The 16,348-nt window shown below is 36.4% G+C and overlaps 1 protein-coding gene and 2 long non-coding RNA genes across 3 annotated transcripts; 1 reads left to right on the top strand and 2 right to left on the bottom strand.

Moving 5' to 3' along the window:
* Positions 1–3,089: 3,089 nt before the first annotated feature.
* LOC147076077 (uncharacterized) lies at positions 3,090–11,746 on the bottom strand. Its single transcript, XR_015069532.1, has 3 exons — positions 11,514–11,746; positions 9,231–9,362; positions 3,090–5,307 (listed from the first exon to the last, which is right to left on the bottom strand). It is a non-coding gene; the product is annotated as an uncharacterized LOC147076077 (long non-coding RNA).
* Positions 11,747–12,078: 332 nt separating this feature from the next.
* LOC147076076 (uncharacterized) lies at positions 12,079–14,255 on the top strand. Its single transcript, XM_085941179.1, has 3 exons — positions 12,079–12,452; positions 13,338–13,432; positions 13,873–14,255. The coding sequence occupies exons 1-3, from the start codon at positions 12,116–12,118 to the stop codon at positions 14,218–14,220; spliced, it is 780 nt and encodes a 259-aa protein (XP_085797305.1). The 5' UTR covers positions 12,079–12,115; the 3' UTR covers positions 14,221–14,255.
* Positions 13,292–15,167, bottom strand: LOC147076075 (uncharacterized). The gene is made up of 2 exons (XR_015069531.1): positions 14,724–15,167; positions 13,292–13,838 (listed from the first exon to the last, which is right to left on the bottom strand). It is a non-coding gene; the product is annotated as an uncharacterized LOC147076075 (long non-coding RNA).
* Between the last annotated feature and the right edge of the window lie 1,181 nt (positions 15,168–16,348).

Here is a 16,348-nt window from a genome sequence, read left to right as displayed (position 1 = left end):
CACCTTCTTTTTTCATAAATATTTATATTAGGTATTTAGAAACACAGACCATTAACGTTTTTTTGACATCCTTAATTTGTAGGTACAGCAGGTATTTGCCTACTGCATAATTATTCGAGAAGCCAGGAGTAAACTGAAGAGTGATTCGTTTAGATGCCAAAACCCACTCCATCGGATGGAAGCTTTGGCCTATATAGTAGAGGTGAGTTGGAAATATTGTTACCAGTTTGTGTACTCAAGTTTCGGATGAAACTACCCATACTAAGTATTTGTGGCCCAATAAACTTATTCCAAAAAACTTGTGATGATATCATCGCGAGTCGCTGTTCTGTGCACTCGCCTGTTGGTAGACTTTCAACACTATTGACATTAAATGCGAACGGCACTTAAATATAGGTATATATTAATGTGTTAGTCTATTGCGTTCGAATGTATGAATAATAATAGGTCATAAATTTTGTATCGCAGCACAGTAATGAGATGACGCACAGGCTTAGACTTGTTACAATTATACCACTCAAAACATGTGTACAATTAAAAAAATCACTGTTATTCATTTTTGTTAACAATAATATTTCAACCTTACAGAAAAACAACTCATTAATTTAAATTTTTATAATAAATGGGACTTTTCGACAAGCGGATCTCAGCGTATTTTTAACGATTATATTGAAGCCGATACACAGTCTGAGTTCCCTGAGCCGATACGTATTTTAAAATACTAATAATATGGAGTTGGTTTTAGTTTCAGTTGAGTATGAAACTTTTGTCGCATACGCACACCAAACGATCTATATAGTATTCCAAATACTAGTAAGTATTTTGGAACAAGTTTATATACTTAGTATTTTTTTATACTGATAGTAAGTATACTTAGTCTTCAAAATCGACCAGTTTTCCCATCTCTTCTATATGTATATAGACATAGATTATGTAGGTACCAGCATAATTTATTTTGCTCTCAAGTAATCCTTAAAATGGCATTGTCGCCTTCTTTTCAAACGAAAACTTAGTAATTTCGCTTGTTTTTGCGATAGCATTTGAATAGCATTGAAAAAAATATTTATCTTTTGATCGTTTGGATCGAGGTTTGTTTAGGGCAGGAAGAGTAATCGATGTTGTGAATATTAACGTATTATAATTTGTAATATTAAATCATCATCAGCCGGGGTCAATCCACTGCTGGATGAAGGCCTCCCTGAGCTTCTTCCAACTCTCTCGGTCCTGTGTCGTTCGCTGCCACGTATTTCGGCCGAACTTTACCAGTTCGTCAATCCAGCGACCTTGTGGCCGTTTCGTGCCCCTTGGGTACCACTGAATGACGGCATTTGTCCAGCGGCCGTCGTTTCGGCGAGTAATGTGCCCCGCCCATCCCCATTTCATCTGTTTGGCAACGTCTATTACATCGCGTACTCCTGTTTGCTTCCTAACCCATTCGTTTCTCTTACGGTCCTATCGCGTGATGCCCAACATACACCGCTCCATGACTCACTGTGCGACTCTTAGCCTTTGGACATCTCTCGTGTTGAGGCTCCACGCCTCGCAGCTATGCGTGAGTACGCCAATATTAAATAGGTAGTGTATAATAATTGATTCATTGGTTCGAGGTCATATAATATTATAACTTTCCTTCAAGGAACCTTTATTTTCATAAGTTTCGTTTAAGCGAATAGGTAGGTAATCAAAAATAATGTTCAGACGATTTTATAAAAAAAAACATTGATTTAAGAAAATGTGGTAAATAATTATTATTAAATGGTATGTAACACCAAGGGACACGAGGGATTCTATAGGATCAATCTCGGTTGCATTTTCTAAACTCCGGAATTTCGAGACCCAGGTAAGTTTCAACAAACTGGACAAGTAGGTACTGCAAATACGGAACGATCCATTGCCGACTAAAACAGAAGGGTTTAAAGATAACTAACCAACACCATCTGTTGTAATATTATGTAGGGTAATTGCCGACTCAAGTAGAAAGCCGATATATTCACAACAACTGGTCCTACTTTTCCGCCCTTCCCGTTGTTGTATATGTATGAACTGTCATTGTATGTCATTGTTCTATAGAGTGCTCATACTGACGGGTCTGTCGTGATCACAGGGAATGGTTTGATTTGAATAGATAAGTTACATGTTAAATAATACACTAGCATTAACACACCTTCTACAAATGTAATGCATAGATCAATGTTACATATTTTTTGTAAATCGATATTAACACCGGTTTTTGTGTGAAGGACTAGTCTGACTTTTACAGCTGATGAATAGCAGGAATGTATATTATTTACAAATAACACTGATAGGTTCGAGTTCTTAAAGTCAGACAACGTTATCTACAAAAAAGTGTTTTTTTTTTTTTGAGATAACATTATTTTACATTTATGGCTACATGATAGTCAAACAACGTTATGTCAATCTTTTCTAATTTCTTATTAAATCGTCAGTAAAGTTAAACGCTAACTACATAAGTTACCCTTGTTTTCATATTTTTTTTAAACTATCCCTATAAATTTTAACATCATCATAAGCAAGATAAATGTACAATACACAAAAAATTATAAAATATTAACATTAGGTTTTAAATAAACATTTCCCTTGTTGAGTTACAAGAATCTAAAATAACGACTTTTGGCTCTCCTGTAAAGTTGCACTTTTGTAGATAGTGTTGTTTGACACTAATCCCTCGAGTTAATATATTTGATTTGAGAATTTTTTATAATTCAATTTGTAACGAGAAAGGGCGATCAGGGATCTGATTTTGACAGCAGGCTTGTGCAAAAAAGTATGCTCAGGCTTTATTAATCTAAAGATGACGGTGGACGATCCCAAACAAACCGGAACAGTACGTTGGCAATCCTATCTACCACTCGTGAAGCGTTCGAATTGATCAACCCAAATTTTCCTGGATAAGAAATTTGATATATGAGTTTTCCTGGTAGAATTCCATTTTACAAAATGAAAATACAAATATATATTATATTAAAATTAATAATGTAAATAAGTACCTACTTACCTAGGTACTTAAACATTTTGTATAATATTAATGTGTATGTTGGTATTTTAAATTAAAACAAACAATAATTATTACATACAAAAAGTATTTATCAAATAATAAACTTATACAATTTTTATCTCATAATTTATTAAATTGAGAACACATTTATGTCTTATCATTTGTAATTAGGATCACTTTCTTCAAAATAGGTACCTATTTAAGGCTATACTTCAGTGGAGGCATGGTCTAAGATATAGAAATATACTCCACGGTGAAATGTTCAACGAAGAACTCATCATTTTTGATTAAATGTTACACGAACTGATGTTTCACGTACTTTGGCGCACGAATAAGTGTCCTGCGGTGAACAGTTTACGTACAAATTTTCGGATACGGTGTAAAGTTATGTGATTTCATGTTACTGGAAGTTTTACAGGAGACTCTAATTGCATCACATTTAAAAGGCTTTTCATCAGTAAGTCATTTGTGTATTTAAATAGCACCGATGTAATACATGAATAATCACACTCATCACAAATAAATGGCTTTTCACAAGATTTTATCATTTTCCAATTATTCTTAGAATCAGATATTATACAGGATCAATTACATAAGTCAAATTTAAGTGAATTTTCGCCACAAGAGTCATTTTTAGTAATTTCATCTAACCAGGTGTAAAACATAAGTAATCACAAATAAAAAAATTAAATGACTGCACTAGAATGAGTTAATTTGTGTACTTTAAAACTGCCAGACCGTGTACAAGAGAAATCACACTGATCACATTTAAACGGCTTTTCACCAGAATGTGTCATTGTGTGAAATTTCAAGTTACCAGCTGTTATACACGAGTAATCACACTGATCGCATTTAAATGGCTTTTCACTAGAGTGGGTCATTTTGTGTAATTTCATTTTACTAGATGTTATAGAAGAGTAATTACATTGGTCACATTTGAATGGCTTTTCACCAGAATGTATCATTTTGTGTACTTTCATGTTACCGGATGATGTACAAGAGTGATTACATTGGTCACATTTGAAAGGCTTTGCACCAGAATGACTCATTTTGTGTATTTTCATATTACCAGATGTTATACAAGAGTAATTACATTGGTCACATTTAAAAGGTTTTTCAACACAATGAGTTAATTTGTGATTTTTCATTGAGTCAGATGATATACACGAGTAATCACATTGATCACATTTAAATTGCATTTCACCAAAATGAACCATTTTGTGTAATTTCATACTACGAGATTTTCTACAAGAGTAATTACAGTGGTTACATTTGAGAGGCTTTTCACCAGAATGGGTCATTTTGTGTAAAGTCATATTCCGAGATTGGATACAAGAGTAATTACACCGGTCACATTTAAATGGCTTTTCATCAGAATGAGTCATTTTGTGTATTTTCATGTTACCGGATGTTGTACAAGAGTGATTACATTGGTCACATTTGAAAGGCTTTTCACCAGAATGAGTTAATTTATGTACCTTATAATTGCTAGCTCGTTTACAAGAGTAATTACATTGGTCACAATTAAATGCCTTTTCACCAGAATGAGTCATTTTGTGTGATCTCAAATTACGAGATTGGACACAAGAGTAATTACATTGGTCACATTTAAATGGTCGTTCACCAGAATGAGTCATTTTATGTAATTTCATAGAATTAGATTTAATAGATGAGTAATCACATTCGTCACAAGTAAATGGCTTCTCACCAGAATGTGTCATTTTGTGTAATTTCATCGTATAAGATAGTTTAGATGAGTAGTCACATTGGTCACATTTAAATGGTTTTTCTCCAGAGTGATTCATTTTATGTAGTTTCATGGAAGCGTATTGAATGCTGCAGTAGTCACATTGATTACATTTAAATGGTTTGTTACCAGTGCGCTTTTCCTTTTTGTTTAGATTCTTGGAATCAAAATCAGTTTGAATGCTTACGTAAATACCCGAATTTACCACATTTGTTTTTTCATGAAACACTTTGTGCAACGACAATAGAGATAAAGATGCAAAAAAATCAAAACAAAAACTGCATACAAAATTTTCGTTATTAAACGTTTTTTTCTCTAATTTTATAACAGCTACAAATAATTTGGGATCTGTTACGTTAAATTGTATATGCTTACGTTTAACAGTGTGACTTACTATATTACCATTGGTTTCATATATCCCCAATTCTTTTTTAATGTCTTGATAGTCAATCTGTGTTTCATAGTATGGCTCTTGTACTTCTAAGATTCTCTCTGACAATCCGAGTGCAGAACAAAAGGGCACAGCAGTAGTTTCAGGAATCAACTAAAAGAACGTAGATAATTGCATATTACTATGAAGACAAACGACATAAGGCGTCTAATTACAAAAAGCGACAAGTCCACAATTCGATATTTGCGGGAAACAACGTTTTTATGTTTCAAGCTCCAATTATTTGTTTTAACGTAAAATTATTTTTTCCGTTGTATTCTATGTCGAAATTAGTACCAAATGGCAATTTGTTTCAGCCAATAAACACTTAAATGTACTAAATATAGGCAAAATAAAATTGGACGTAGCGCTACATGTACCTCACTTTTTAATTTATTCCGCATAAGGCACATATTTCCGTGGCACTGTCATGAGTTTACTAGATGCTACAGTATGAGGGACGCCATTTACAATATTGAACGTTCACTCATTGGTTGACTTAAATACGCGCGAAATCAACCAAGCTTTAAATAATATGAAACACGGACGTGTAATAAATCGAGACTTAAAATATTTTTTTTCGTAGGGTTTTGTCGCGTTTTGGAATTTATAGATCAATACATATTGTGTAAAATTATACAATGAATACGTGCGTATTTTTTACTCGATTTTGACCAAATGTCGACTTATCGCTTTTTGAAATTTTATTTTTAAAAATCAATCACTTTTAAGAGGTGTAGGAATGTTGATATGCATAGAGGATAGAATTTAGAGAAAAAGGGACATGTTAATGTAATTGATTATTTAAAGTAGGTAAACACGCAGTGAACTTAAATTTATTATTTCAAATGATTACTTTTGTTCTCATTACTGCATACTTGGCAACTTAACTGGAATGACAAAGGGATCCCCATAAATGGAGAATACCTGAGTCATCTGCGCTTTGTCGATGATATGGTAATTATCTCGCAAGACTCAGAAGACCTCCAAAGCAGAATGCAGGAACTCGATGAAGTAAGCAACAAAGTAGGTTTAAAAATAAATATAACAAAGACAAAAGTCATGTTCAATTGCTTTGCGGGCCAAAATGAGATCCTCATCAATGGCACTTAGCTCGAACAGGTGAAAAGCTACATTTATCTGGGACAATAAGTGTCTAATAAGAGATGGATGTATATTTTTTGATGAAATTGTTTGCAGAGTAAAGCTAGGCTGGAGTGCTTTTGGCCGCCTGAATAATGTCTTCAAAAGTGAACTTCCACTGTGCCTAAGGCGCAAAGTGTTCAACCAGTGTGTGCTTCCAGTGATCAGATATGCGTGTGAAACATGGACACTAAGTAAAAGAGAGATCCAGAAACTCAGAGTAGCTCAACGTGGTATGGAGAGGTGCATGCTGGGCATAACGCGAAAGAACAAAAAGAGAAATGAGTGAATAAGGAAGCAGACAAGGGTTTGCGATGTAATAGAGTTTATTAAAAGCCTTAAATGGAGATGGGCTGGACACATAGCTCGGAGAAGGGACAATCATTGGACAAATCTAGTCATCCAGTGGTATCCAAGAAGTACAAAACGTCCACAAGGTAGACCTAGAGGCCGCTGGATCGATGAAATGATAAAGTTCTGCGGAATTACATGGCAACGCAATGCACAGGACAGAGAGAAGTGGAAGCAGCTTGAAGAGGCTTTCACCCAGCAGTGGATAGATTCAGGCTGATGATGATGATGATGATGATGATGATAATGATGACTGCATACATGTGAAAATTATGATTTCTTAGGGACGCGTAGACAGTGCTCGAAATAGAAAATTTCACGAGTTTTTTATAATGTACTTTAAAAAACATTTTCATCATTATCTTCCTCCAATATATTATCGACTATTTTCATAACAATCAGTGGTAAAGTATACCTAATTGTAGTAGGATACACCCACGATGGCCACGCGGCTTAAGCGTTGGCCTATTGCGTCGTGGGTCCCAGGTTCGAATCCTGGGTCTGACAAGTACACATATTGTTTTTTAATTTGTGTTTGAGTCAGAGTATGCCCTAATAGATTAAGCAAGTGGCTGACATCCATTTCTCGTAAAAACAAAATCTGTCAATACAAACCTCCACACTGTGGAGGCCCATATGACACTATTAGGATCGGACACGGTCGATAAAAAAATGATGGAGGAAACAATATAAAAATCCATAAATAGTGGAAAACCAATGCAATTTCTCATTAGTTTCGTCAGTAGTTTGAATAAAAACATGTCCTTAAATATAAAAACATGTAAGTATGAAAACATTAGTGAAGATACCTTGGTTAAAGAAAGAAGCATGCACTCGGTTGTCTTATATAATTTCAAAACTATGAACGCGTCAAGCCTACCTGTGAAATGTATCTGATAAAAGGCTATCTTATATTAACTTATGCTAAATTAATCTGATAGTTGTGGTTATGTCTGTCTCATTCATTTCTCTCTCATTTCATTAAAAAAAATATTGTGACCACTTTCCACTCTTGTGTTGATTACAAATGTGCTCAAGATCAAAACTGGTTGGGATCCCCCGATTTACACTCTTTCGCAAGTCAGCTTAGTTATATTATGGTTGATACCAGAGGGTGGAAATTCCATTGATAGGGGCATGGAGATTTTTGAAGCGTAAAGTGGGGCATGGCACAAATAAGGTTGGGAAACACTGAGCTAGATACTCACAGCACTGGGTTTTAATATGCAACAAATTTACTCGACCCACTCAATCAGACACTTGAATACTAATATACAAATAAATAACAGGCAGTCCTATTCACAAATTTAGTATCCTAAAACAAGATACTTACCGATGTAAAATTCAATCATTTAACATCCGTTATTGTTCGTCACGCTAAATTTATACAAAAAAATATTTAAAAACATATTCTTACAAAATACACTTCGTATCCATTGATATACAGTGAGCAATGACATTAATATGGACGAAGCATCTGGAAAAAAAAGACACTCACTTTTTTGTCGGGTCTGCAGAATGGCATAATCTGTTTTAACGCCATTACAATAAAGGTGATATTGCTATAAATTCCCGATGCTTTTTGTCGGTCTGCCGAATGGTTCCGTTCGAACGGGTTCGCTCAAATGAACATTGACACTAGAAACACTGCTCTAACGCCATTACAATAAAGGTCATATTGCTATAAATTCCCGATGCGTAATATCGCATAATGGAAATTGCGTGACGTCTACGTATGCATGTGTAAATGTCGCTATGCGCGAATTTACTTGCTAGCTACTGTATTGAGTGCGTTGTCAATTAATAATGTCATTGACGTTATTAATGGACAACGCACGTCAACGTCACGTTCCTAGACAAAATGCCGCCCCTAAGCAGTGCCAAACACCACATTTTTGTATACAGTAATTTTTATCATCATTTCATTAGTCAAATATTTAAGAGATGTGTCGTATGAATACATTACTAACAAGATACTGGAATACCACAAAAATTAATTTAAATGCCATCTTTGCTTCAATAGACAATATTGCGGTCTACGGTTTCAGATAGTTACATTTAAAAATACACCTGACAACTTCCAAAATTCGCGAGTGACATATTTAGATAAATTTATAATTAGGTACATATGCACGTGTCATTGCTGTTCACCAAGAACGTGACGTCTACGGACAACGGAAGTAAACTAGACATCGCAAACCCTAAAAAAAATTGTCTTATAAAAACTTTTAAAGTACCTAATAAATATATTTTGTTTCTAACCAGTAAGCTGATTTTTTTAATGGAAAGATATTTCCGTTATTACTATGTTTAGGTGGCTTTCTATGTAAATTATAATCCTAATGATTCTCCTCGATTTGCCGCGATTTGGGTATGAGCCGCCCCCAAGCGACGCTCAATCTGCCTACCCCCACGGGCCGTCACTGTTGATATAATAATAATAACGGAGACAAATAGACATGATCGCATACAAGCACGATGTATATTACACAATATGAACCGATTAAAAATAATAATAAAATATTGTGTAAGTGGGTAAGCACCTGATTTATTGGCTCGCATTTTGAATATGAGCAACTAGGTTGCGGATCACTGTCTTCGACAAATTCTTCTTTGAAATCAACTCGGAGAGGGTCAATCTCAGTTTTAATATCAGCAAGGTTGGTTACAGGGCTCTGAAAAACAAGACAGAAGGTATTTTATAATACGTATAATAGAATAATGTGTTTCTGTCTGTGACCTATTATATTGTCTAGTTATTATTAATAAACGTTCAACAGCTGTCTTCGGATGAATGAAAGTAGTATACCAGTGGCCACAGAGACGCAGAACCTATAGGTAGGTACTTAGGCCCTCCACCCACGACGCAACTGAAATCTGACGGAACTGGTTGGCGATGGAACTCATAAACTGATCAATGTGATGCTTCACACACGACGCTACTGAAACCACTTGAAATAATAATCTTTTTTTTGACCATGTCCGATCCTAATAGGATCATATGGGCTTCCACAGAGTGGAGGTTTGTATTACAAATTTTTATTTTTACGAGAAATGGATGTCAGACACTTGCTCAACCTATTAGGTCCATACTCTGACTCATACACAAATTGCAAGACCCAGGATTCGAACCTGTGATCCTCGACATTATAGACCGGCACTTAAGCCACGCGACCATCGTGGGTGTACCAATGGACCACTTGAAATAATAATCACATAACGTCAAACTGGACCATCAGCTGTTTTGTATAAAAACTGACAACACGCATGCTGCTGCGTTTACTCGAATACAATTAAGTTATTTCAATTTTGCTTATCTTGCACTTTTGACGTCTTGGGTTGTTATGGTTTTTATAGCATGACGCTTGTTATGCAGTGCTTGCTTTTCCCTCCACCACCCGCCACGTCTCCACACCCGTTATGCAGGCGTATACCGTGGCGTAACGAACGATAGGCGCTGTTCAAATTTGTGCCGAAAGTGTCCCAGGAGTAACTTTCCAAGACCTTGGTTGGCGTGCACTAGAGTGTGCGTGATCCCTAATTCCATATAATGTATTACGGTCAATTCTCGATGAGAAAAGACCTTCTCGCTTGCCGTATAATGCCGCAAACTTTTTAAAAGCTGAGAAATTTTCCCTCGTAGATACCAAGTCGCAATGGCCGACCGGTCTAACTGAGGGTCGGACCGACTTGAGAAGCTCTTCCCTTTCAACCGACATATAGGGACACTCCCAGAGGATGTGATCGGCATCCTTCAATTCGCCACATAAGCAAGTCGGAGATTCTATTAGGCCAAGCTGACAGAGCTTGGAGGCAAAACCACCGTGTCCGGTTAAGAACTGAGAAGTCCAATGGTCTGGAGTCAATCTGGTCATCTCCATGCGCTACTTAATATTAGGAAAGAACAAACATTATGCAGTGCTACCAATTTTGGTAAGAAAATATGATTTTTCACCGAATCTACTGACATTGGTACCACTGTTTTACGGTAACTGGAAACATGAGAGACCAGGCGACTAGCATGTCGCGTCTCTTCGCGACCGTTTCGAAACTGAGAGATTCCAGTCTCGCCGTCAGCGAGCCGCCATTGAAATACATTAGCTACATACTGGTTGTTATTTTAGTTTCAGTTCCGTCAGATTTCAGTTGCTCCATGGGAAGAGGGCCTAAGCATTGCCAACTGAAGAGGAAAGCCGTTACATTTCACGACTGTTCCTACCTTTCCGCCCCTCCCATTTTCTATGGACGACCTGTCATTGCCTGTCACTGTCTATAGAGTGCTCAAACTGACACGTCTATCGTGTTCACTTGTCGGAGTATTCTAGGTTTCAGATTTCTTTCAGATTATTTTAACGTATCTTGGAGACCTTGGAGTTCATCTGATTTAGTGGTTCTGTATTATTAATAATTGGAAGTGACGATCAAAGTAAGTAAACTTCTCCTGTGTATAATAATATCATAATACACTAGGACGTTTGTCAATGTGACAGTCGATTCTGAACGACAATAACTAATATCTTATTTATACTCTTCAGTCATAGAATACCAAACTCTGCTTGCAAGTACGTTATCAAAAAATAGTATGGCAATTGACCACTCGTTGCTTGTGCAAAAATTTATGCTCAGGCTTTATTAATCTAAAGATGGCGGTGGCTTAAGTCAAACAATCCTTGTGAAGTGTCAATACGACGATGTATAATTTATTACATGTCTCAGTTAGTAAAATTCAATATGTCACCCAACTGTTTTATTTCCATTAGTAAGAAATCACTTCAACGAAGAATAAACACAATCTAACAATGATTAATAAGTTTGCAAAACCTAACCTCAATAGTGCTGTTGGCATCGTAATCATTCTCTTGTTTTATACAAATGTTTGTAACCGGATTGTCTGGATGCATTATTGGCACATCAAACCATTGCTGGACTTCTGTGTCAGTTTCGAAATCATCTCGTTCACGCTTTACATCCATTTTACGAAGTTTAATTAACGCAGAAATATCTCAGGCAGTCTTTTGTAACAAATAAGCTAAGAAGATTGACTGCCGTGACTATAGACAATTGGCTAACTTAAATTAATATCTCGACCATAGACAAAACTTCTAGATTGGCTATACAACAACATACCATAGGTGCATCGTACTCGTAGGTAATTACATTCTTATGCCGGCGCTCCATTGGCACGCAAGTCAGACGATTTACAGTCTTCGGACTTTTTTTTCGCGTGGAGCACCCCAGGTCTGCGGACTTTTTAATCCGCAGACCAGGCTCGTTGGATTTCAAACATGTTTGATATTTTACTCGCCGAGCCGCTGAAATTCGTACGTTCACCACGCTTTACCGTCACATTATTTATATCTATGCCGACGGACGACAGCGCCATCAACTGTCATTCAAAGTGTTCGGACATCTCAAATCGATAACAACAATGGTAGATCTACGGGTGCATTCGAAAAGTTTCTTGGAAGATTTAATTAGTTGTTTTAAAGACAACCCATCGTTGTGGAAGACGACCAGCCCACTATACAAGAATCGTGATGCCAAGTCCTTGGCGTATGCGGAACTTTTGGAGATTTTAATCAAGGTGGAGCCGCAGGCAAGGGTCGACGATGTTAAAAAGAAAATACAGACATTGAGGTCGGGTTACAGAAAGGAGAGAAATAAAGTAAGGACATCATATCGAAGCGGAGCCGGCACAGACGCAGTTTATCTACCCAAACTGTGGTACTATAAAAATTTGGAGTTCTTGAACGACCAAATGGAAGGTACGTAGGAATGCTTTAAAGCTATTTATTATACACGTGCAGATTATGAAATTGTCGTACCTAGCTCTGAAAGTGACATCGCATTAGATTAGCTACTATTAAGCAATTAAAACATACAGCTATGAATCATTTCTAGTCACAATAAAATTTCTTATTCTTTGCCGAGGTAGGTAATAAATAATAATAATATATAGGTACGAGGGAATGCTTTAAAGCTATTTATTATACACGTGCAGACTATGACATTGTCGTATCTCTGAAAGTGACATCGCATTAGATTAGCTACTATTAAGCAATTAAAACATACAGCTATGAATCATTTCTAGTCACAATAAAATTATTTATTCTTTGCTGAGGTAGGTAAGAAATAATAATATATAGGTACGATCATGGCGGTGGAAGCGCGGCTTATTGAGTCGTGGTCGGGTCCCAGGTTCAAATCCTGGGTCTGACAAGTACACATTGAATTTCAATTTGTGTATGAGTCAGAGTATGGACCTAATATGTTGAGCAAGTGGCTGACATCCATTTCTCGTAAAAACAAAATCTGTCAATACAAACCTCCACTCCGTGGAGGTCCATATTATGATCGGACATGGTCGAAAGAAGAAGAAAAGAAATGATCATAAAATCAAAAATCGCTCGAGTTAGGTTCCTTCAGAGACAATCAATAAATCGTCAATCATCAATCAAAATTAATGGTACAGTTTGGTTATGAGGAATACAGCGGAAAACACATTTTGAAAATACCCGATATACTGGATTACACCAATTATACCAATATCAATATTAACCGTATGAAGGAATGGGTACTTAGGGGAGAGATAATAAAAAACAAGTTTGAGTATTATGTTGTATTTTAACAATTTACATTTTGTTTTACAGAATCGAGCTCAATATCCAGCATGGTGGACGATTTGGAAAACATGTCTCCTGATGAGAGTTACTCCAACTCGTTAAACAACGAAGATTGTATTGAGGTAAAACATTTTAACTAAATTGTTACATTGGTTTAATTTATCTATTGCTTATCATACTTTCTTGCCATGTGACAGCCCCGGTAGTATTAAAATATTTTTTTGGTGCAGGTATTTTTAATCTGCCTTCGTCTAAACGTTTGAAAAAATCAGATTTTCTCAGTACGCCTCCATCAGAAATACGTCCATTTGTTCCAACATCAACATAAATAAATTCATAATTAGCATTTGCAATCGCCATCAAAACAATGCTGTGGAAATGTTTGTAATTATAAAAGTGGGAGCCGGCGCCTGCAGGTGGCACGATTGCAATGTGTTTCCCATCAACTGCGCCCAGGCAATTTGGAAATTGCCATTTACTATTAAATTCTTCTGCAATCGTCTCCATTTCTTCGTGCGTATCAGGGAACTGCAACAAAAAATAATCAACATTTTATTTACAGATAGAATATTCGCCTTCAACATCCACGTTGTCGACTACTCCAAGGTCGAATCTCAATAGAGCACCAAAACCCCCATCGTTCAAACGAAAAAAATCGAATGATAGCGCCAACAAAGTGTTAGAATTAATCACCGACAAACTAAGCAAGACTGAAGATGAATTTGATGTTTTTGGCAAAATGATGGCCATGAAACTACGATCGATGTCACAGGGACAAAGATTGCTGGCCGAGAAGCTGATGCATGAAGTTGCCTTTATGGGACAAAGTGACAAAATAATGCCAGCAACTACTGTTCATACTCAACCAGTTTATCGTATATTAAGCAAAAATGTACAAAAGCCGGTATAATAAATTAATGTTTTTTGTATGAATAAATATCTTGTAAAAATATTTGTTTTTTTGTTTGTTTTTATGCCTATAAACCTTAGCTTAAGCGATACAACAAATGGTAAGTATTTGAGCTATGTTAGCAAACCTATATTATTATGTGGCCTCATTTAGAAATCAAATTCCATGCTTGCTTTTCGAAGAATATGACTAGTATTACAATACATTCAACAGGAATAATTAAGCAGCTTGCTTACAGCCTATATGGAGAGTCCTGGCTAGGTACAGCATTCTAATGGTCTATTGAATATTTAGCATGTCAACGATGGCCTTATTTGTGACTATATATATACCTATCTCAAATGCATCTTGTCTGCCATTCTTATGATGTTGCCGTCTATGATTTATATAGGTAAAACAATCCACTAAACGTTCACTTTATAAGACCAACCAATGTCTACTTGTTAATGATATATTTGTAAATTTGCCCAACTTTATTAGATGACGTATAATATAATACACACCTTGAAATATTCTCCTTTCAAAACGTCAATGATGACTTGGCAAGTTTCGGGAATTATCTTGCCCAGAGTTTGTCTTCCAATCGCAGTTCTATAATGCAAGTCAGTGAATGTTCCGCCGGCAGCCAAAAATCGCAGGGTTGCACATAATCTATCATGAGGAGAAATAGCTTCCCTCATCATAGTATTTTTTTTTTTAATAAATGGGGAGACCAAATTATACAGTTCTGTGTATACATCCTCCGACATTCGCAAATAATTGCGGAAATCGCTCGGTTGCAAACGCAATTCTCGTATTAAATTTGTGTGGGATAATGTCGTTCGTTTCCTTATCCAATGTTTCACCCAGTATTTGTGTACCCTTTGCTTCGTTATTACATTATCTGCCACCCAATAACCCAAAAAACATAAAACGTCGGTATCATTTAACGCCATCACGATTTAACTGTCAGATATACGTATATTATCTATGCTGTCAAAGTCGACTGTTTTACTCGTCAAATTAATTATATACTCGTTTCGTTGAACGTCTGTTGGCCAGTAGCAGAACGTAGAAAAATCTGAAGACTTATTGTCGTCGGACTTTTGGCTCGCCAATGGAGCGCTGGCATTACGTTACAAAATAAAGGGGAATATAATATCTGTACCTCAGAGGCAGACGGATGCAAATCCAAATGCCGGCGCTCCATTGGCACGCAAGTCAGACGATTTACAGTCTTCGGACTTTTTTTTCGCGTGGAGCACCCCAGGTCTGCGGACTTTTTAATCCGCAGACCAGGCTCGTTGGATTTCAAACATGTTTGATATTTTACTCGCCGAGCCGCTGAAATTCGTACGTTCACCACGCTTTACCGTCACATTATTTATATCTATGCCGACGGACGACAGCGCCATATATTAGTCTATGAGCGCCATCATTATTTTACTGTCATTCAAAGTGTTCGGACATCGAAAACAACAATGGTAGATCTACAAGTGCATTCGAAAAGTTTCTTGGAAGATTTTATTAGTTGTTTTAAAGACAACCCGTCGTTGTGGAAGACGACAAGAATCGTGATGCCAAGTCCTTGGCGTATGCGGAACTTTTGGAAATATTAATCAAGGTGGAGCCGCAGGCAACGGTCAACGATGTCAAAAAGAAAATACAGACATTGAGGTCGGGTTACAGAAAGGAGAGAAATAAAGTAAGGACATCATATCGAAGCGGAGCCGGCACAGACGCAGTATATCTACCCAAACTGTGGTACTATAAAAATTTGGAGTTCTTGAACGACCAAATGGAAGGTACGTGGGAATGCTTTAAAGCTATTTATTATTCACGTGCAGATTATGAAATTGTCGTAGCTCTGAAAGTGACATCGCATTAGATTAGCTACTATTAAACAATTAAAACATACAGCTATGAATCATTTCTAGTCACAATAAAATTACTTATTCTTTGCTGAGGTAGGTAATAAATAATAATAATATATAGGTACGAGGGAATGCTTTAAAGCTATTTATTATACACGTGCAGACTATGACATTGTCGTAGCTCTGAAAGTGACATCGCATTAGATTAGCAACTATTAAGCAATTAAAACATACAGCTATGAATCATTTCTAGTCACAATAAAATTACTTATTCT

Source organism: Rhyacophila brunnea, unplaced genomic scaffold (genome assembly GCF_057557595.1).
Source record: "Rhyacophila brunnea isolate RB1 unplaced genomic scaffold, BYU_Rbru_1.0 scaffold_13, whole genome shotgun sequence".
In the NCBI taxonomy this organism is placed as follows: Eukaryota; Metazoa; Arthropoda; class Insecta; order Trichoptera; family Rhyacophilidae; genus Rhyacophila; species Rhyacophila brunnea.
This window is presented reverse-complemented; position numbering and strand designations above follow the sequence as displayed.